Consider the following 21961-nt stretch of genomic DNA (forward strand, 5'->3'; position numbering starts at 1 on the left):
GTCCAAAATCAAATCTTTATATGGAACGGAGAGGCTGAGCTGCATCTGTACAAATATTTGAATTGTACCAATTTGGTTGATATGAACCTGTATTAAATTCACTTTGGTAAGTCGGTAAATAAAAAAATAAAATAGACACAGAAAAAGAGGAACATTTATTCGACTATTTTTCAAGGGGAAAAAAATGGAGAATATTTTCAGAACTCGAGGGAAACGCTGTTTATTACACATGTATTTGATAAATCCCATGGATACAAGGGTTTTAATATTCATGTTTGACTAGGTCACACTCAACCTCACCTCACCATACACGCGCACGCACACACCTGTAAACACATCATGTAAATACACAGTCTGTTTCTTCATAATTCTTGTAACAGATGAAAGAATGCACCTTGGATGATATTGTGAGTGTGTGTGAAGCTGAAGGAGGAAGTCAAGGCCAGGAAGTGACCAATCAGATTCCTCTGAGGACATTCAGTTCCCCAGACCACCGCCATCACGCAGTGGCTGCTTTCTTCTCCTGATATGTCGCCATCATTTTCTTAATCTCAGCAATGGCCTTTCCAGGATTCAGACCCTGTACAACACACACAATCTGTATTTCACAACTTCATACAAAAAGCCTCCTGTTTCCTATAACAGCACGTCCCCAAGTGTTTTATTCCTCTCATATTAAAGCAATCTGCCAACAATTACAATTATTTAATTTATTAAATAACACCATGTCATATTTTTTATTCATTTATACTTAATGTTCTGGAACATCCATGAAACAAATTAGTTCCTGTTCTCACCAACTAGAAATTATACAGTTGTTTTTTTTTTGGGGGGGGGGGACAAAAAACCCCGCAGCTTGTTACACGTTAGTGAGAAACTGCAAAAAAGTGTAAACTCCTGTCCTGAAGATGTTGGAAAACTTGACAAAAAAAAAGTTGCAGCTTTATTTCTGAGTGTTCCAATGCGCTGACACTGGAGACTCCTTCCATAAAATGTTAACTACATAATCATCTCCTTATTGAAGAGGTTTTTACTGAATCTGTTTATCATCAGTGCAGCATCTGCTGTACGAGTCCCTGTGAATGAGCTGTTACTATACAAACGAAAACGTCTGAGAACAGGGGCATTAACATAAACCTGTGACGTGCAGCTGCACCACTGTCAGAGCTGCTGTTCTGGAGAATTAATCAACACTTTCTGACCAATCAGAATGCAGAAGTGAAGAGTGCAGTCAGTGTGTACCTTGGGGCAGGTCTTGGTGCAGTTCATGATGGTGTGACAGCGGTACAGAGAAAATGGGTCCTGCAGTTTATCCAGACGCTCCTGTGTGTACTCATCACGGGAGTCCACCATCCATCGGTACGCCTGCACACGCGCACACACACAGAGTATTAAATAAATTAATAACTCCATGGTGCAAAGTAAAGCCCAGTGTGTTCTGTACAATTGTCACTTCTGAATACATGAATAACAGGAAACTAGCAAATCTTTTCATTTGGCTGGTGTCAGAGTTTCTTATGAACTGTAAATGCATGTTCGGTTTCCTGAAGAGGAGGAGTTAGTGTTCTGGTGTTCTCACCTGCATGAGGACGGCGGGTCCCAGGTATTTATCTCCATTCCACCAGTAACTAGGACAGCTGGTACTGCAGCACGCACACAGGATACACTCATACAGACCGTCCTAACACACACACAAACATACACTTTATAACCTGTCGTGAAGGCAACTCTACAGTAGCTTCAAATGACTCCAAATGCAGTCGCAAGGAAGTGGTCGTTTTTTCCCTTCTGTTTTAAGACTTATTACTAAAACAAAAATCACCCCGACTTCCTGTGGTTCTGTACCACTCTGAAATACGTAACAACCAATCCTCGTGCACATGAATAAGCTCAGACTGAAACAAAAGAAGAAAAACGGTGTATAAAGGTATAAAAGAAACAAATGCTCTCAGCTTTTACTGCACCAGCGCCGAGTCCAAAACCTCCAGAAGAGATTTCAATTAAAGATAAACAGCAGCGTGTGACTAAAGCAACTGTGACACATCTCGAGAAAAATATGAAGCGTGTGTATGTATGAGGTGCTGTACCAGTTTCTGTCGGTCGTCCACACTCTGCAGGTACTGCTCCTTCCCCTGCCGACTCTCATCCTTCCTCTTCAGATACGGCTCAATGGACTTATACTGAGCGTAAAAATTATTCATGTCCTAATATATGAGAGAGAGAGAGAGAGAGAGAGACCCTGTTCAGATCATCCAAATTTTCAAGGATTTTTTTAAAATTCCCATGTCAGTTACTTTCATATCTGAAAAACGACAGGAATTTTGTTTAACCTGTATTTTCTAAAATACTTATCAGCCCTCAGTAATTTATCTTTCAGTAAGTTGTGTGTAAATGTTGGTGTAAACCGAACAGCTAAAAGTTCTCAGGATTTTATTTCCTCAGATTTTTCTGATCATGCAAAGTCAAAACACGTTCCTGACCCAGCTCATTTGCATGCAGTGACGCCCACAAAACTCCATATAAGGTCTTAGTGCACATACAGCTGCAGCAAACTGAGTGATGAGGAAAGAGGCACGAGGTCTGAAGTCAATCAAGTTGAGGTTTACATCAGTTAGTCCGTTTTGTGTAAATGCGCACACATGCACGCACGCGAGCGCACAATATACAAAAGTTTGCAAAGTCACCACATTTCTTGTGTAAAAACTTGTATAAAAGAGTTTAAGAATAAATCTGTTCGGATGCAACTTGATATCATCCAGGCCCGGTGTTTATTCCATAAAACTTCTTGCTCTGAAACTTTTTAATCCCGTTTGGATTTATTTTGTGCTGTGATGCAGTAGCTCGGTGCTGGTTCTGGGTACGTACCGGTACCAGGTCTTTAACCACGTACATGTGGGGCAGAGGGTAAATCTTAGTCACTTTACTGGTGTTAGTGTCGATCCTGTTCAGGCACGCCAGTGTGTTTCCACCATTAATGTTCATCGCACACGAACCGCAGATACCTGAGGAGCAACACACACTTTACAACATTATCCACACTCTCAGTCAGCAGTACGACGTTTAATCACATATCCAATCCCTCTTTAATGATCACACTGACTCCTGTGTGTCAAGTGTGTTAATAACCATGAGTATGGAGAGACAGGAGATTTTCTGTGAGTCCAGGTTTTCTTGATCGCGACACCTTTATTTATTAAAACTCGAGCTGTATAAAACAGGACGGCTGTCAGGTCAGGGACATGCACGTGTAGCACTCGTGACTCAACACTGAGCGAGTATTCCTCACTCTGAAGTCCAACACGGCTGTGTCGTGGCCCGACATGGAGCAGAGCTGAGGAGTCCGGTTTAAACCGGACACAGGATTTTTAGTGGGTGTTGAGAAGCAGCAGTAACATGAGCAGTGTTACTGTCCACACACTCACTGTGGATCTTCTGGACATGGGGGAGTTTTAAAGGCGATGCGTGTGTAAACATGAGGAAATGTGAAGCAGCTACAGCAGAACAGCTACTGAAATCTCTTTAGATAAAGTGATAAAGCAGAGAGAGAGAGAGAGAGAGGTTTCTACATTCAATAACACACTGAAGGCTCAGTCACTCACCTGAACAATACTGTTACACTAAACACATGCACATGACATCATAACATACCCATGTGTGTGTGTGTTCATGTTCTCTGACCTTCTCTGCAGGAGCGTCTGAAGGTGAGAGTCGGATCAATCTCATTCTTTATCTTAATCAGAGCATCCAACACCATCGGCCCACAGCTTCAGAGAGAGAGAACAGGAGACACATTAATGCTGCTGATGAGAGACAGAGTTGTGCGCTATGTTGTTGGTGTTTCAGACAGCACTTTCCAGTGTGTGTTTTATCTCTCTCTATCAGTTTCTTTTCACAATGGTGCCAAAGCTAATTAACATAAATTAGAGAGAAACAAAAACAGATACAGTAACAGAGAAAGCAATAATGAATAAAATGAACACCTGTATTACATAGGAATATGCCATATTTAATCAATTTATATAAATTACACAAATGTATCAAATATTATAATCAATAGTGTTTGGATTAAATTGGATTGGATTAGAGGTGTCTGGTGTTTCCTGTCTGATGGAGAGTGGATATGACGTGTCGTAGCTGTCAGTCTCAACACTTCTGTCCTGTTCCCTGAAACTCAGCTCATGTTCACAGAGACCTTTAGGCTGTGAGTTTACTGTAATCTTCAGTCTGATACAGTGATATGGTACAGATCAGAGCAAAGTCTCTCTGTCTCCGTTTCTACTTCCTGTAGGTCACAGAGTGTACAGCGTCTTTGTTCTTATAGGTTTTCGTGCGTCATCATTTTGTTATTTCTAAACTGTAATCGCGACTCTGTTAGTCAGTGTGTGTCTTAGTTTAGTGTTGAGTACACAGTGTGAGTGTGTGCCCGTGTGCATGTTGGTGAACTGTGGAGGAGACGATATTTCATCATTTCACAGCTGATATTATCTGGTTCACATGATTTTTTTTTTTAATTTTAGGGTCTTTGTGTTTCTTTAACTCAGAAAGTGAAATGTTATAATCTCAAGGATTCTGGTGAGTTTTAACGGCAGTTTCTGTTTCACTGAATGTTTTCTTAATGTCTGATTGTTCAGGGCTGGCAGATTTGAATTGATCTGTGAAGTAGTTTTTCCAGATTGATCCATTTTGTATCATTAACTGATCACAATTTACCCAGTTGTTTGTACATTTTCCAAAAGGAGTTGATCAATTGGTTCTATTTTGTTTAATTTAGTGTTCATATGTTGTTCTCTCTTGTTTTGACCCTCACTCACACATTGAGGTCGATCTCGTAGGTCTGCATGTGCGGTTTGTCTCCGGTTTTATCTGGATCCCAGCGGTAAATCTGGAACTTCTTAAAGCGTGGCTGAGCGGCTGCTGCTGTCTGCACAAACCGGGTGCTCTGTAAACCACAACACACACACAGTGTCATTACAGAGTTACAGTCACACACATTTACTACAAAACTGTAAACAGAACTGAGACCTGGTCACTGACCAACTACAGAGAGCTCGGATTAATAAAAAAGGCCCACACACACCTCTACCTCCCTCAGAACCTCCCAGATCTGTTTACACACTGACTGTGTGTGTGTGGGTGTGTGTGTGAGACAGTGTTGCCAGATTGGGCGGTTTTGAATTCTACTTTGCAGGCAAAAAATGGCTTGGGCTGGTTGACAAAAAATGGGCGGTTTTGACGTTAGTTCGGTGGGTTTTTATCAGATGTTTATAAGTATTTCGCACCAACGTTCTGTGTGAGAATGCAGCCAGAGACACTTATATAGCCTCAGAAGGACTTTGATGCAGTGCATTCTATGTACTACCCATGTCCACTAGTCTACATCCAATCCAATCCATATTAAACACTTCTGTGACCCAATCAGAGATCGTGGGCATCACACGACACAGAGTGCGATTAGTGAATGACGGCTAGTCAGGATGCCAAAGTGGGCAAAATACAAAAAAAAAAGTACAGAAAGGAGTGGGAAAACGACCCAGATTTAAAGTTATGGATAGTTTCATTGAATGAAGGAGAGAAGGCACACTGCAAAGTTTGCAACACCGACATAAGAGCTCACCTCAAGGACTTGAAAGACCACGCTGCAACTAAAAAGCACAAGATGAGGTGCCAGCCAATGGTCAGAACTTTTATGGTGAGGAGAGCGTGTTTTTTAATTGAAGTATATAAAACAGGTACAATCTAACAAATCCACAAAAATCAGGATAACAGATGAAGGAAATACATGGATGTAGACAAAAATAAATTAAGCAGAATAACTAGGCCTATAAAATTAATAAAACAAACAGGATAAATAAAAAGATAAATAAATAAAAGACAAATAAAAAAAAAAACAACCTCAGCAATGCAGATGTTAGATATGCATCGTAGCCTAAGGCAGCAGGGCCATAGAAGGTTCACGCTGCATGCTGCACGTTCACGTGAAGAACCGGACCCTGGGCCATTGAACTTCATGCTTGGATGTTCACGTGTTGCGTCTGTTCTACTTTGACCGAGTAACCAACAATATGGACTCTTCGGATGACGACGATTGCCTCATTCTGCTTTTACTGAGACAGAGGAAGAGAAAAAGGAACAGAATTTGGAGCCGAGAACACTTCCTTCTGAGAGAAACCCGTGGTGAATTTCACCGAACATTCTATAATCTGCTTGACAATCCCGATGAAGAACTATTTTTCAATTATACCATTCAATTATATTTTTTCTGAAGTTTTCCCCTGAAAGCATAGAGTTATCTCCCTAGACCCGTTCTGATTGGCTGGCGCGGCGGTGACCGCATGCATTGACTGGAATTTCCATCTTCACGCCTAGAAAAGTGTGCATGTTCATTTCACGCTTCACGCGTGAAGTGTGCAGCGTGAACGCCGTTCTATGGCCCAGAGCAAGTCATGCTACGTTTGTCCACTTTTCTTTACACGCGTGTAGCGTGCAGCATGCAGCGTGAACCTTCTATGGCCCAGCTGCCTAACATAGCCTACAGAATATTCTGCGTGTGCGCCACCTACTGGTGCATGTAGGATTCAGAACCCAGCAGATGATTGCAGAGTTCTAATCTGATTGAAGCACACGGAGCCGAGGACCAGACAGCAGATTCTTCACCTCCACCACTGACGGCCTCATGCTGACATTCAGAAGTTGTTTGCATTGTTGTTCGATTTACAAATAGTATACTGGACTTTAGCTGCATATTTTTACTTTACAAGATTGGCATCAAGTACATTTTGGGCGGTTTTTGAACATGTTTTGGGCTGGAAAACGTCAGCAGGATCTGGCAACCCTGCTGTGAGAGAGAGCGATGATTCAAACCTGTCGAAGTTTCATAACAAACCGAACCCCGCCATCAGAGCAGCTCCAAGAGTTATGAACATTAATCCGACACGAGATGACTGCAATATATTTTTAAAAATGGTGACTCCAGTTGAAAAGTTAGAGATTTCGTTAATTCTTATGATTAGTGTAAAGTTACTGCGTCACTGTTACATCACTGTAAACTATCACTTTTATAACAAATGAACATGACTGTCTCTAATCTCTGCTTTAATATTATCAACAGCAACCAGACTCTGACTCTTTATCGGAAAGCTGTAAAAGTACTCAGATAAGATAAAACCAGATTTCTTGCTCGCTCGCTCGCTGAGGAGAACTTTAACATCAGTGAGCGGAGCTAAAATAAGCTAAGCTACGCTAGCTTACACAACAAACCCAAAACATTCCCTTTTATGTTTGACGTTACTTTTGTTTTTGTGAAACAAATTATTTATCCTCCAGATAAACACGTTGAATAAAGCCTCACCGAGCAGCGCAGCGCCGTTCCACCGGAGCGCCTCAAGGAGAAACACACAGCCGACATCTTACACAGCTACTGCTCACTGACCCGGTCACCCACACTGCGCGTGCGCATGAGGGACGGGTTTCGCGCATGCGCAGACAACATACGACTGTGACGGTAGACTTGACACGTGTTTGTGTTTTCCGCTGATCTCAGGTCGGATTTTGTTTGTTCAGTAACGGAATAACTTTTTGTTTTTCCAGTTGCGAGCTTATTTGCAATACGAGCAACATTAAAAGGAGAAAAACAACAACAAATACAAACTCACAAGCGATGCACAGTATTCATTTAATCCTGAAGATTTATATAAACACTCATTGTCATTGCAGAAAGACCTTGTTTATTCATCCATCCATTATCTGTAGCCGCTTTATCCTGTTCTGCAGGCGAGCTGGATCCTATCCCAGCTGACTACGGGCGAAAGGCGGGGTTCACCCTGGACAAGTCGCCAGGTCATCACAGGGCTGACACATAGACACAGACAACCATTCACACTCACATTCACACCTACGCTCAATTTAGAGTCACCAGTTAACCTAACCTGCATGTCTTTGGACTGTGGGGGAAACCGGAGCACCCGGAGGAAACCCACGCGGACACGGGGAGAACATGCAAACTCCGCACAGAAAGGCCCTCGCCGGCCACGGGGCTCGAACCCGGACCTTCTTGCTGTGAGGCGACAGCGCTAACCACTACACCACCGTGTTTGTTTATAATAATAATAATAATTATTATTATTATTGTCACATTTCTGTTGATGTTAATCTCATTAACATCAACAGAAATGTGACAATAATTATTATTATATTTCTGTTGATGTTAATCTCATTTCACTGGACAACGTCATGGTGGGACTTTTATTGTTCGCGCATGCGCACTGCTGAGCGGATCTTCTCAAAGTCACGTTGACAGAAATTGGCAGTGTGTGTGTGTTAGTGCAGAAAGTCAGCGGTGTTTAAATCATGGTGTTTCTGACTTTATCGTGTTGGATCCGGAACCGAGGTCCAGACCGGTACTGGAAGGTTCAGGAGCTTTTAAAGCACGCGCGGGTGAGCAGAGAGCTGATGAGCCCAGCTGGGTTCACACACACTTTAACACACCCGTACACTTCACTGAAAACATCCCAGCATGAGGGCCTTCTTATTTCTCTGTTTGGATTCGTTACGTTTGAGTTTGATTTCTTTATTAATTAATTGCTGTGATGTGTTGTGGTTGTCATTGATCGCATCCCTGTTCCTCTCCATGAGCTCAGGGCTGTGCTACTGCAGAAAGTTCGAGGTCTGTATCTGATCAGATCTACTGTGCGAAACAGATGCGTTTTACAGCATTTCAACATCAGCCTCGTCTTCATTCTGTATCTTCAGCTGTTAATAATGATGTATTAATGTTTGATCCACCTCTGGTTTATGGATATTGATCGCATCCCTGTTCCTCTCCATGAGCTCAGGGCTGTGCTACTGGAGAAGAAACGGCGACTTATTGTCTTCAAAATTATCTATTTTCCTGATTGTTAAAATGTTTCTTAAGCATTCTCACTTTCAGAAATAATATTAATCATTGGTTCTTGGATGAATGTTGAACACGCTCTGGCTGCTCTTCATGATCTCATTATTGTAGAAGAATAAAAGACTAGAGGGTTTTTTTGCATTATTTGTCCTATGTGAAATATCTGAAACAGTAATGAGGACAGCAAGCTCAGTTATTTATTTATTTTTTTTTTTCCTGGACTGCAGATATTGAAGTGTTTAGTTGTGAAATGTTCATGATATTGATGTGAAAGTTTTCAGGACTGAGACCTTCAGATCTAAACCTTTATTTATTTCTTTATATTTTGCAGCACTTTCGAGGAAGGAAGAATCGCTGCTACAGTTTGGCAGTGCGTGCCGTACGCAGGGCGTTTGTTTATGCCTCCAAAGCGAGGAAAGCCAAACGGCGCAGCATGAGGACGGTAAGATCTGTGATGTCATAAACACTTCCTTTATGAATTAGGTTTTAAATCACTGGTCCTGTATGTTCAGAGTCCAGCACTGTCCATCATCACTTTCAGTTATAGCCAGAATAATAAATCTACAGACTCTGTGTTTTCCTGTCAGGTGAAGTGAATATGACGTGTGATTGTGTTTCTGTTTTCTGTCCTGTAGTTGTGGATCTCTCGTGTGGCTGCAGCCTGTCGGGAACACGGCATGAAATATCCTGTCTTAATGTATAACCTCGTGCAAGTGAGTGTTTCTTAAACTGACATGAACCACTTGTATTCTTTACCGTCATGCATTTATCTGCTGTTTTTCACTCAGTCAGTTTCCACATCTCTGCAGAATTCACTGCATTTGGTCACACCGGCTTTACCAGTTACAACCCAAAAATCACATCACAAAAGAATTCTTTGGCTGTGATCTTGTGGTCTTCAAACACATTAATTGAAATGATTTTGTGCTGATAAGAGTTAACGATGCTGTCGGTGTGAGAAATTCCCAGTTTAACTCATGATGCTCATTGAAACCCACAGTAGTAGGACAGCAAACTGAAAGGACAGAAGCATGCGAGCGTACAGAAAAGACGACTGGATTTCCGTATGGTTGATGACGTGAGCGGAACGTAGTCATGTTCTTTAATCACAGGTCTCTCGTTAGAGGATCTTCATCCTAGAATCCGACACGGAGACACACACCATCACGCAGTCTGTGACAGAATTCAGAAACATTAGGATCTTGTACAGCCTGATGAGGAATAATCTTAAAAGCAGTGCTGAAATCACATGGAGTAAATAAAACTGGATTGAGATGAAGTGTCATTGATGAATACCTGATGTCTTCTGTGTAAACTCCGCCCACAGTGCAGTGTGCAGTTGAACCGGCGTGTGCTGAGCGACCTGGCCGTCACGGAGCCGCGCACATTCCAGGCGCTGGTGGAGTTGGCGCGAGCTCGGCAGCAGGAGGGTCTGCGGGCGGCGCTGGGTGATGGGAAAGAGCCTCCCGGTGTGTTCTCGCGCATCACACAGCTGCAGTGACGCACAGCTCTCGCAGCCAATCACAGCACAGCTTCTCCACTGAGTCGCCTCTGAATCAGCTGTTCTTTTTGACACAACGTGTGAAGGAGGTGTGTGTGGGTGAACATGGAGAACCTGGTCACTTGATCCGACATCACTGTGTCTGCTTTAAGATCAGCAGAGACTCTGATCAGGGTGTTGAAGGAAAAGTGATTAAAGTGTGTTGTGTGTAAATATACAAGCAGAACAAACACAATGACCATCATGTGATGTCCCTGTTATTAAATTGTTTTCCTACATCGTCTCTGGTTGTGTGTGTGTGTGTGTGTGTGTGTGTGTACACACATCACTGTATACAAGATCAAAAACATCCTTAAATTCTGAAACTCATTCTCACGGTGTCATTACAATCATTTCCAAATTTAAATGTTAAGGATCATTTTCAGATTAATGAACTAAACAGCTAACAGCGTGGCTGAAATGATGAAAATAGATTTTAAAGAGGTTTTTTTTAATTAACCATATGGGGAAAGTTGCTTTCCTGAGCAAAACAAAGTAAAAAAAAAAAGCGGAGATAAAATAATTTCAGTTCAAAACAAAGTGAAAAAAGCTGAACAGTAAAAAGAAAACAAATTCATGTCAGTTCATGGCCTTTTAAAATACATCTAAAGGTTTGAACGTTTTGAAAATATTAATATTTACTCTTTATTATACACTTTATTTATTATTTTGATTCCAGTGATGGTGGCATGGTGGTGTAGTGGTTAGCGCTGTCGCCTCACAGCAAGAAGGTCCGGGTTCGAGCCCCGTGGCCGGCGAGGGCCTTTCTGTGTGGAGTTTGCATGTTCCCCCCGTGTCCGCGTGGGTTTCCTCCGGGTGCTCCGGTTTCCCCCACAGTCCAAAGACATGCAGGTTAGGTTAACTGGTGACTCTAAATTGAGCGTAGGTGTGAATGTGAGTGTGAATGGTTGTCTGTGTCTATGTGTCAGCCCTGTGATGACCTGGCGACTTGTCCAGGGTGAACCCCGCCTTTCACCCGTAGTCAGCTGGGATGGGCTCCAGCTCGCCTGCGACCCTGTAGAACAGGATAAAGCGGCTACAGATAATGAGATGAGATTCCAGTGATAGTTCTTCGGCTTCGTTTTTGTGTTTGTTCCACTCCGACCACCGTATCGCGTTGTTAAAACTGTCCAATCAGAGTCCTCTGTGTGAGTACCGAGGCGGGGTTTGAGGGAATACAGGTGGGATTAAAAAAAAATTGCATATGACGTCACATACAAGCCACTCCCATTGTATGTGACGCCAAAGTTACATCATTTGAAGAACTAAACAACTTTTTTTGAAGAAAATACTGAAGAAACATCAACATTTAAAAATCTCAACTGTTTCTGGGTTTTAGAAATTAACTGGATGAGAATGAAATGTTAAAAGTCGTCGTTTTTTACTTTAAATATTATTTATATTAAATTATACAGTTTTATCTTCCATTTTTGTGTTGTTTAATCATAAAAATATTATTGGATGTTATTGAACTTTATCGTATTCAATAATAATGTTTCAAAATTATTTGGTTTGATATTTAAGAATAAAACAAACTCTGTGCTGAGAAACAGAACAAACAGAAAACTGACTAAAACAAGCTGCACAAATAAATCCAGAAAATTTATATTCTTATTATTATTATTATTATAAAATTAATTTTACTTTTTGTAATTTGGGGTTTTGTCGGAATACAGGTGGGAGATAAAGCGACTCACAGTTTGTAAGGCTATCACCGGCGCAACCAATCACAGCCAGGTCTTGGCGCGCGTGGGCGGAGCCTCTGTAGCGGCGCATGCACAGACCGCTCCAGCGTGACACGCGCGTGTTGGTGAAGGAGGAAGTGTGCGGAGCAGCGGGGGAGTCGGAGCGGAGCGGAGCGGAGCGGAGCGCAGTGCGGTGCGGGTTTATCACAGCCTGGAACATGTCGTGGCTTTTCGGCCTGAATAAAGGACAAGGCGGGGGCGCGAGCCCGGAAGTTCCGTTACCTCCCCCTCCTCCTCCTCCTCCGGCCGGGGGCTCAGGGGGAGGCGGCGGAGACAAACCCAAGGACAAATGGAGCAATTTCGACCCCACCGGGCTGGAGAGAGCGGCGCAGGCCGCCAAGGAGCTCGACCGGTCCCGTGAGTGTACAACACACACACACACACACACCCAGCCGGAGCTCGCGCATGACACATGAAGAGTGAGGGGCTTCACAGGACTGAATGAAACTGTAGTGCACTACTCAGCCTGTAGTCTTCACTTCATCCCCTACAGAGTGCACACACAGGGAGGACAAGGAGATTTGGGATTCATTCATTCATTCATTCAGCAGCAGATGATGTTGATGTAAGTTATGAATGAGCGCATGAAAGGTGACAGTAATGAACAGAGCTGAGGATTGGCTGCTGATCAGGCACGTGTCCACTCACTCACTCACTCACTCACTCTCACTATCAAGGGCGAAGGGTCAAAGGTCACTGTTCACTGTGTTTTGTGAATTAATTTTAATATCACTCTCTAGTAACTTCAGGATTATTTTTACACCCACATAAAAAAATAAAGTTTTTAGTCATTTAATAAAATACTGTGTGATTTAGGATTAGTCCCCATTACACAAGATCATAATGAAATCCAGACTGCGTGTCAGTGTTAGATCACCCAATGAAGATCCTCTAACGATAGACCTGTGATTAAAGAACACCACTGTGTTCTGCTGATGTCATCAATCATTCATGCAGAAAATAAACACATGTTCTTCACAGGCGATTATCATCATCATGTTTCGGTTACGTTTCTCCGTCGCCGTGACTGTATCTGTCCTCTGAGTTTAGTGTTCACAAACTTACGGACAACATCGAGTTGAAAATTGTACTGCGCAAAACTAGCTTTTAGATACAAATGACAAACGAACATGTATCATGTCTTTACCTGAGTTTAAACGAAGTAAAGACTGTTTTTGGTACAGGACAGCTGTCCACAAGTGGGAATGTTGAGAAGGAAAGCAAGATATAGACTGTGTGAATTAACACTGGTTGTGTTTTGAACCGCAGGCCATGCGAAAGAGGCACTGGAGTTGGCGCGCATGCAGGAGCAGACAGTGCAGATGGAACATCAGAGCAAGATGAAGGTAAAGTTTGTATCCTGCTGGAGGTCCTGGAGATGCCATGACACCTTTTTCTTAATTATAGGAGAACATTTTTTTTCATCATTATTATGATTTAATGTGTTTGAAGAGTAATGAAAATTATTCATGTGGTGTCAAGGCATAATTATGGTGAAAAAACTGTGAGGAAGAAACAGTGATGGTGTGTGTGTGTGGGGTCAGGAGTACGAAGCAGCAGTGGAGCAGCTGAAGGGGGATCAGATCCGTATTCAGGCGGAGGAAAGGAGGAAAACTCTGAGTGAAGAAACCAAACAGAATCAAGCGGTGAGAAACAGTGAGGACCCGAGGTAGTGCACTTCATGTGGACAAGGGAGCACTACTGAGGGTGTCGGAGGCATTATGACAATCCTGATGTCGTGTACAGATGTGTTGTGTGTGTGTTAATGGGTGTGTGTCTCTCACAGAGAGCTCAGTACCAGGACAAACTGGCTCGTCAGCGCTATGAGGATCAACTCCGACAACAGGTTCGTTCGCGCACACACACACAGAGCATGGCTTTCTCAACACCATGACACTCACACGATGGGTCTTTTTACATGAAAAAATACTGACTTTTGTCTCTCAGCAAGCTATAAATGAGGAGAATCTGCGCAGACAGGAGGAGTCTGTTCAGAAACAGGAGGCCATGAGGAAAGGTATAACACACTCGCTCACTCCATCTTTATTTCCTCCTCAGACAGGGGTGAGCGGTGAAAAGTGGAGTGTGTTTTATAATATTTATATTTGTTTGTGTGTGTAGCCACCATCGAGCACGAGATGGAGTTGAGGCATAAGAACGAGATGCTGCGGATTGAAGCTGAGGCTAAAGCTCGTGGCCGGGTGGAGAGAGAGAACGCTGACATCATCAGAGAACAGATCCGCCTTAAAGCAGCTGAACACAGACAGACTGTACTGGAGAGTATACGGTACACACACACACACACCCCATGAAGACATAAAGTACACACACTGCTGTTCTAAAGATATAATTTAATCATGTTTGACTTGTTTACTTGATTTACAGTGGTGCTTGAAAGTTTGTGAACCCTTTAGAATGTTCTCTATTTTTGCATAAATATGACCTAAAACATCATCAGATTTTCACACAAGTCCGAAAAGTAGATAAAGAGAACCCAGTTAAACAAATGAGACAAAAATATTATACTCGGCCATTTATTTATTGAGGAAAATGGTCCAATATTACATATCTGTGAGTGGCAAAAGTATGTGAACCTTTGCTTTCAGTATCTGGTGTGACCCCCTTGTGCAGCAATAACTGCAACTAAACGTTTGCGGTAACTGTTGATCAGTCCTGCACACCGGCTTGGAGGAATTTTAGCCCGTTCCTCCGTACAGAACAGCTTCAACTCTGGGATGTTGGTGGGTTTCCTCACATGAACTGCTCACTTCAGGTCCTTCCACAACATTTCCATTGGATTAAGGTCAGGACTTTGACTTGGCCATTCCAAAACATTCACTTTATTCTTCTTTAACCATTCTTTGGTAGAACGACTTGTGTGCTTAGGGTCGTTGTCTTGCTGCATGACCCACCTTCTCTTGAGATTCAGTTCATGGACAGATGTCCTGACATTTTCCTTTAGAATTCGCTGGTATAATTCAGAATTCATTGTTCCATCAATGACGGCAAGCCGTCCTGGCCCAGATGCAGCAAAACAGGCCCAAACCATGATACTACCGCCACCATGTTTCACAGATGGGATAAGGTTCTTATGCTGGAATGCAGTGCTTTCCTTTCTCCAAACATAACGCTTCTCATTTAAACCAAAAAGTTCTATTTTGGTCTCATCCGTCCACAAAACATTTTTCCAATAACCTTCTGGCTTGTCCACGTGATCTTTAGCAAACTGCAGACGAGCAGCAATGTTCTTCTTGGAGAGCAGTGGCTTTCTCCTTGCAACCCTGCCATGCACACCACTGTTGCTCAGTGTTCTCCTGATGGTGGACTCATGAACATTAACATTAGCCAATGTGAGAGAGGCCTTCAGTTGCTTAGAAGTTACCCATGGGTGCTTTGTGACCTCGCCGACTATTACACGCCTTGCTCTTGGAGTGATCTTTGTTGGTCGACCACTCCTGGGGAGGGTAATGATGGTCTTGAATTTCGTCCATTTGTACACAATCTGTCTGACTGTGGATTGGTGGAGTCCAAACTCTTTAGAGATGGTTTTGTAACCTTTTCCAGCCTGATGAGCATCAACAACACTTTTTCTGAGGTCCTCAGAAATCTCCTTTGTTCGTTCCATGATACACTTCCACAAACATGTGTTGTGAAGATCAGACTTTGATAGATCCCTGTTCTTTAAATAAAACAGGGTGCCCACTCCCACCTGATTGTCGTCCCATTGATTGAAAACACCTGACTCTAATTTCACCTTCAAATTAACTGCTAATCCTAGAGGTTCACATACTTTTGCCACTCACAGATATGTAATATTGGATCATTTTCCTCAATAAATAAATGACCAAGTATAATATTTTTGTCTCATTTGTTTAACTGGGTTCTCTTTATCTACTTTTAGGACTTGTGTGAAAATCTGATGATGTTTTAGATCATATTTATGCAGAAATATAGAAAATTATAAAGGATTCACAAACTTTCAAGCACCACTGTACTCAGTGTTTTATATGGTACATCACCGACTGGAAAATAGGGATCCACAACATTCCATTCTGTCACACAGGAATCACTTTTCTTTTTTTCCTCTCCTTCTTCTAACATGCGATTTGGACATCTCGTTGTTTCCTCCTATTCACGATACGGTATCTTCTCACTCCATGGGGTTTAACGTGTTAAACTCAACACTATATGAGCAATAAACACGATTTGAGAGAAATTGTTGAAAATAATCTGACTTTTAGAATACAGTTCTTCTGTTGTCTCTCACACACACTGAGAAGAGCTGACTGTTGGACTTGTGTTTCAGAACTGCCGGTGCTGTGTTTGGGGAGGGTTTCAGGGCTTTTATCTCTGACTGGGACAAAGTGACAGCGACGGTAAACACACAGCCCACACCATGTCATGTTGTGTAAATTTTATTCTGTTATTGGATGTGTTTAAACGGTGCTATCTCCACCACACCACTAGGTGGCAGGACTCACTCTGCTGGCCGTAGGTGTTTACTCGGCGAGAAACGCAACAGGCGTGGCAGGGAGATACATCGAGGCTCGGCTCGGGAAGCCCTCTCTGGTGAGGGAGACATCACGCATCACGGTGACGGAGGCCATCAAACACCCAGTCAAGGTAACGCCCCAATACTTACGATCTGATAACGTTTAGTCTGCATGTCACTGTTAAAGGAAAGTAATGCCTCTCTCTCTCTCTCTCTCTCTCTCTCTCTCTCTCTCAGATGACCAGGAGGTTGATGAGTAAGCCTCAGGATGCTCTGGAAGGAGTTGTTCTCAGTGTGAGTATTAGATCTGTAGGGTAAACGAGTCCTGGAATCACCTTCCTGCTTGTGTTTCTTGTTCTGACGCAGAATCTGTCCACTAATTAACACCTTCATGAGGTTTATGGGGGGAAAAACATTACATTTTGTATGACGTGACGACCTTTATGGACATGATGGAATGTCTCGAACAACCTGAGAAAGTGAAAGGTCTGTGTTGTTACTCCACAGCCGTTGCTGGAAGAACGTGTCCGCGACATCGCCATAGCAACTCGGAACACCCGCCAGAACCGAGGTCTCTACAGGAACATCCTGATGTACGGACCGCCTGGGACGGGGAAAACACTGTTTGCCAAGGTACGTATATATACACACACACACACACACAAAAAAAAAAAAGTGTTTGTACAGAATTCCTAAATCTGCTCAGAGCTGACTTGGATATAAAATCAGTCACGGTGAAAAATAAAACACAGTTCAGTGAGTCTAAAGTAAATAAGTGAAATGGATCCCAGATATAAACGTGTGACAGACCTGAATGGAATCAGCTGTATTACTGCCAGATGCACTTTTCCAGGGCTCTTAATGTTCTTTAATTCTAACTGGAGCCCTGTGACAGGATGTTAAACAGAACATTTATTTAGTTCTCCACAGAAATTAGTTAATTTATTTATTGAAGAGTTGATTTTACTTTGTTTTGTTCCTGATGCTGCTGCTGTGCTTGGAGCAGAAATTGGCAATGCATTCTGGGATGGACTATGCCATTATGACAGGAGGAGATGTGGCCCCCATGGGGCGGGAAGGTGTAACTGCCATGCACAAAGTGTTTGACTGGGCCAGCACCAGCCGCAGAGGGTAAGAACCTTCTTATAGTGGCATCATACTCTACTCCACACGTCCTGTACAGCAGTAAAGGTTTTAGAAACAGAAAATAATCCACTATATTCCTTTCGGACACAAGGAAAAATGTTATGGAAGTTCATGTGTACAATTGTACACGTTATGTCCGAGGGGGACAACTACAGCCAGACGCTGTATACACACGCCAATACAGAGGTGTGAACCCTGCGTGTAAGAATGTTGCATAAGTTGTTTAATAATAATAATAATAATAATAACTACCATTATGAGGTCAGAAACCAGTGTAAAGTGATTTCAGCAGAGTTCAGTTCACCCCCTTTGTCATAATCATTGTTTCTCTGTGCAGTTTGCTGCTATTTGTGGATGAAGCTGACGCATTCCTGCGCAAGAGAGCCACTGTGAGTGTTGGAGTGTATGGTGTGTGTTCAGGTCTTTGTGTTGTACCTGTATGTAGGAGTGGTCAGTGACCGAACACATGTGATCTGGCTTTTAGGAGAAGATCAGTGAGGACCTGCGAGCCACGCTGAACGCCTTCCTGTACCGAACTGGAGAGCAGAGCAACAAGTGTGTTCACTTCTCTCATTCACTCACACACACACACACTCACTCTCTCTCTCTCTCTCACACACACACACACACACACACACACACACACACACACACACACACACACACACACACACACACAAAGAGCATCAAGTGGTTACACATTGGGTAGTTAAAAACCACACAGTTAATGGAGAGGACTGGAGAGTGTAGTTGGTCAGCTGAGCACGAAGAAGTTGGTGAGGTGTGTGTGTGTGTGAGAGAGACAGACCTTGGCATGTCCTTAATAACATAGCAAACTTCACACATGAAACACGTCTCAGGTCATCAGCTACATTTGGGGTAAAATGGACATTGTGGTCGTTTCATCACGTTTTAAATGCGGTCCCCAGAATACTTTAATATAATTTATTATAATTGAATCTATTATATAAGCTATAAATGAAGTATGTATTGAATCTGTGTGTTTTGCAGGTTTATGTTGGTTTTGGCCAGTAACCAGCCCGAGCAGTTTGACTGGGCCATTAATGACCGTATTGATGAGATTGTAAACTTCGCTCTTCCCGGCCCTGAAGAGAGAGAGAGACTCGTCCGACTTTACTTTGACAGATACGTCCTGGAGCCTGCCACCGGGGGGAGACAGTGAGTGCATCCCTGTTTGGCTATTTATATCCCTTGCTTTAAAAAAACAGGACCTTCTTATCGAACCAAGGTCCAACACACCCCCACACCCTGGACAGCACTGGGTACTGAGCACTGGATATTGAGTAACTGAGCACTGGATATTGAGTAACTGAGCACTGGATATTGAGTAACTGAGCACTGGATATTGAGTAACTGAGCACTGGATATTGAGTAACTGAGCACTGGATATTGAGTAACTGAGCACTGGATATTGTTCTTCGTCTGTATTTGAAGAATGTGTTGTAATTAAAATCTTACCTGTGTGCATTTTGAGTTGCAAGAAAAACAAGTGAGAAAACTGACCTGATCATGTTTTCATGTTCACCTGTACGGTGCGTTGATTGAATACAGTGCAAAATGTTCAGTGACTCAGGCCGACAGTAGATCGTCCTTTTTAGCTTTTTATTTTTTAAGTTTCTTTTATTTATCTTTACTTTTCCCCTAATTTATTCATGGCCAATTTCCACGCAGTAGACAGGTCTCCCCTATCACGCAACAGCTCCTAACCAGGGAGGGCAAAGGTCATCATGCGCTTCCTCTGAGGCATGTGACCCCAGCCGACTGTATCTTTTCAAACTGCTGCTTATGTAATGTCGGTGGGCGGCGTAACACTCGGAGGAAAGCGCTATAACGCCCACTTCTGTCTGCATGAGCTTACAGACGCCCATGATTGGCTCACATTGAGAGAGAGAGAGGGAGAGAGAAGTGGAGAGAGTAACAACCCCCCCCCTTTTTTTTTTTCCCTCCCTGAACGTACAGGCCAATTGTGCTCTCTTGAGCACCCAGCCTCAGATGGTCCCCCCCCTTAGATAATAAGTCACTGTGGACTGCAGGAGTCGGGTGTTAACTCAGTGAAAGTGTGTCAGAGAGCTCACACACTCATTAATATCAGTGAGGAGAAAAGGAAGAGTAAGTTTATCAGGTCAAGGACACTCATGATAAAACCTGAAGGACTAAACTCTATAAACTTCCTTTAGTAAGTTTTTGTGAGGTCTGAGTGCAGACTGCAAACCACAGAAAGTTTGTTTGAGGCCAAAATAAATATACTTTAAATGAAAGCACTTCTGATTGGGTGCGTCTTTGTTTGGGAAAAGGGAAGTCCTTGGCATTCATCTGTACACATGTTCACATCATGTTTGTAATGTTCACTGCGAATACGTTCCAGTTAAGTGACCTGAGCTAAACCCTTTCAAGTGCAGTCATCACACTAATTAGTTGAAATGTCCGTCTTTCTGTTGCAGGAGGTTGAAACTGGCGCAGTTTGACTATGGAAAGAAGTGTTCGGAGATTGCGAAGCGCACAGAGGGCATGTCGGGTCGAGAGATTTCCAAACTGGGCGTGGCCTGGCAGGTGAGGAAGTGTGCCACACCTGACGGATTCTTCATTGTGATAGCAATCGTTTATTAATCTGACTCTTCAGGAGTTGTGTTCCTGTTGCTAATGATGTTTCTCTCAAAATAAATGAGAAGTAGGACAGCAGGGGCTGTGTGGGATTGAAAATTATCACCAGCAGGGGGCAGCAACACACCTCTTCAGGGTCACTCGTTCTCTCCTCCTCTCTCCCAGGCTGCTGCGTACTCCTCTGAGGACGGCGTTCTGACCGAGGCCATGATCGACGCGCGTGTGGACGACGCTGTCCGACAGCACATGCAGAAGATGGACTGGTTGCACGGGGACGGCGTCCCGGATAACGAGGGCCGCGTCGCTCCTGCAGGTCACCAGGGGGGCAAGGGTGCCAAGATGGGCTTCATCCTGCCTCAGGGTTCGCCCTCACAGGCGCAAGAGGTTCTGTGTCCTTTCAAGGAGGGTCTGGACTCAAGCATTACATCACCAGAGGCAGGGGGCAGCAGTGCAGCAGAAAAAGGGACCATTCCAGTGGCAGGGGAGGGGGGAGTTAAACACACAGGACAGAAAGACGTCCCACCTAAAGATGGCACACCGGTTTAAGTTTCATCAAGACCTGATCCTGGGTCAGATTTACTGAGCATTGACATGAAAGCTGATACACAGGGGAAACTGTCTGAGCTCCAACTCCCGTGCAGTATTTCCATTTAGTGATGAGACAAAGCTCAGTGCATCTGTCCAGATCGGTGTGTGTGTGTGTCCGTGTCCACAATGGCTCCTTGTGTGAAATTTTGGTTGTAACTGATCCACTAGACCATGCATTCTTCTTTCCAAATGAAGTCTCGGAGAGTAAATAAACACGTGGCAGTCGAAAATCTACAGAGAAGCTATTTACAGTCCAAGTATCATCTCTGTTGCAAAAATAGGGAGCCATTTTGGTGTGTGTGTTTTAATGAACGCCAGATAGCGGAATTAAGATATGAAAGAAAAGGGGGAAAAAAATCACACACTGTCCTTATTAATGTCTGATGTGTTCCATGTATAACGAGAGTCTGTAAAATGTCTGAATGTGATTTCCGTTTGCTAAAATCTAAAGCCTGGGAAGGAAAACGTGTCTAACAAATTGGATAATGTTTTACTTTACAAGATAAAGTAATCCAGATTTCATTAAAAAAAAAAAGCTGCAGTAGTGAATTTTTTTTTCCACTTGTGAATGCTGTGTTGAGTCAGAACTGAAAGGAGACGAGTGAGTTCACAGTTTGACTTCGCCATTTAATAGAACACACACACACACACACACACACACGTACATCTGCACAAGAACGTTTGAAGAGGAGGAGATGTGTCCTCGCTCCCTGCAGCTTAAACTAGTGTCATCCTTGAACAGCGTGGAAGATGCAGACATTATTATTATTAGTAGTAGTATAATTATCCCACAACACCACACATGAGTTTTACTAAAAAATACAAACAGGACTCGTTAGACGTCTCCGTGTCCATATACAACAAATCCATTTACATCAACTGATCTACCCCACCCATGCTGATGCACAAAAAGTTCTACCCCCACCCCACACACACAC

General features: G+C 43.1%; 3 protein-coding genes across 4 annotated transcripts; 2 read left to right on the forward strand and 1 right to left on the reverse strand.

Moving 5' to 3' along the window:
* Nucleotides 1-204: 204 nt before the first annotated feature.
* sdhb (succinate dehydrogenase complex, subunit B, iron sulfur (Ip)) lies at nt 205-7458 on the reverse strand. 2 transcript variants are annotated; one of them, XM_060911055.1, is made up of 9 exons: nt 7349-7422; nt 5893-6104; nt 4812-4939; nt 3679-3764; nt 2866-3002; nt 2088-2204; nt 1580-1681; nt 1243-1365; nt 205-580 (listed from the first exon to the last, which is right to left on the reverse strand). In XM_060911055.1, exons 2-9 carry the CDS (start codon nt 6007-6009, stop codon nt 500-502), a joined length of 891 nt encoding a protein of 296 aa, XP_060767038.1. In that variant the 5' UTR covers nt 6010-6104; nt 7349-7422; the 3' UTR covers nt 205-499. The 2 variants fall into 2 exon arrangements, with proteins under 2 accessions (XP_060767038.1, XP_060767039.1); XM_060911056.1 differs by lacking the exon at nt 5893-6104 and having other exon boundaries at nt 7349-7458.
* Nucleotides 7459-8262: 804 nt separating this feature from the next.
* On the forward strand, nt 8263-10674 carry mrpl20 (mitochondrial ribosomal protein L20). Its single transcript, XM_060910909.1, has 4 exons — nt 8263-8433; nt 9222-9332; nt 9526-9603; nt 10218-10674. Exons 1-4 carry the CDS (start codon nt 8347-8349, stop codon nt 10389-10391), a joined length of 450 nt encoding a protein of 149 aa, XP_060766892.1. The 5' UTR covers nt 8263-8346; the 3' UTR covers nt 10392-10674.
* A 1545-nt stretch (nt 10675-12219) lies between these two features.
* atad3 (ATPase family AAA domain containing 3) lies at nt 12220-21572 on the forward strand. The gene is made up of 16 exons (XM_060909896.1): nt 12220-12532; nt 13445-13521; nt 13720-13821; nt 13962-14021; nt 14123-14192; nt 14297-14462; nt 16482-16551; nt 16643-16798; nt 16905-16961; nt 17175-17300; nt 17674-17798; nt 18151-18202; nt 18298-18368; nt 18825-18992; nt 20276-20384; nt 20601-21572. Exons 1-16 carry the CDS (start codon nt 12334-12336, stop codon nt 20979-20981), a joined length of 1989 nt encoding a protein of 662 aa, XP_060765879.1. The 5' UTR covers nt 12220-12333; the 3' UTR covers nt 20982-21572.
* The last annotated feature ends 389 nt before the right edge of the window (nt 21573-21961 follow it).

Source organism: Neoarius graeffei, chromosome 26 (assembly GCF_027579695.1).
Source record: "Neoarius graeffei isolate fNeoGra1 chromosome 26, fNeoGra1.pri, whole genome shotgun sequence".
NCBI classification, from domain to species: Eukaryota; Metazoa; Chordata; class Actinopteri; order Siluriformes; family Ariidae; genus Neoarius; species Neoarius graeffei.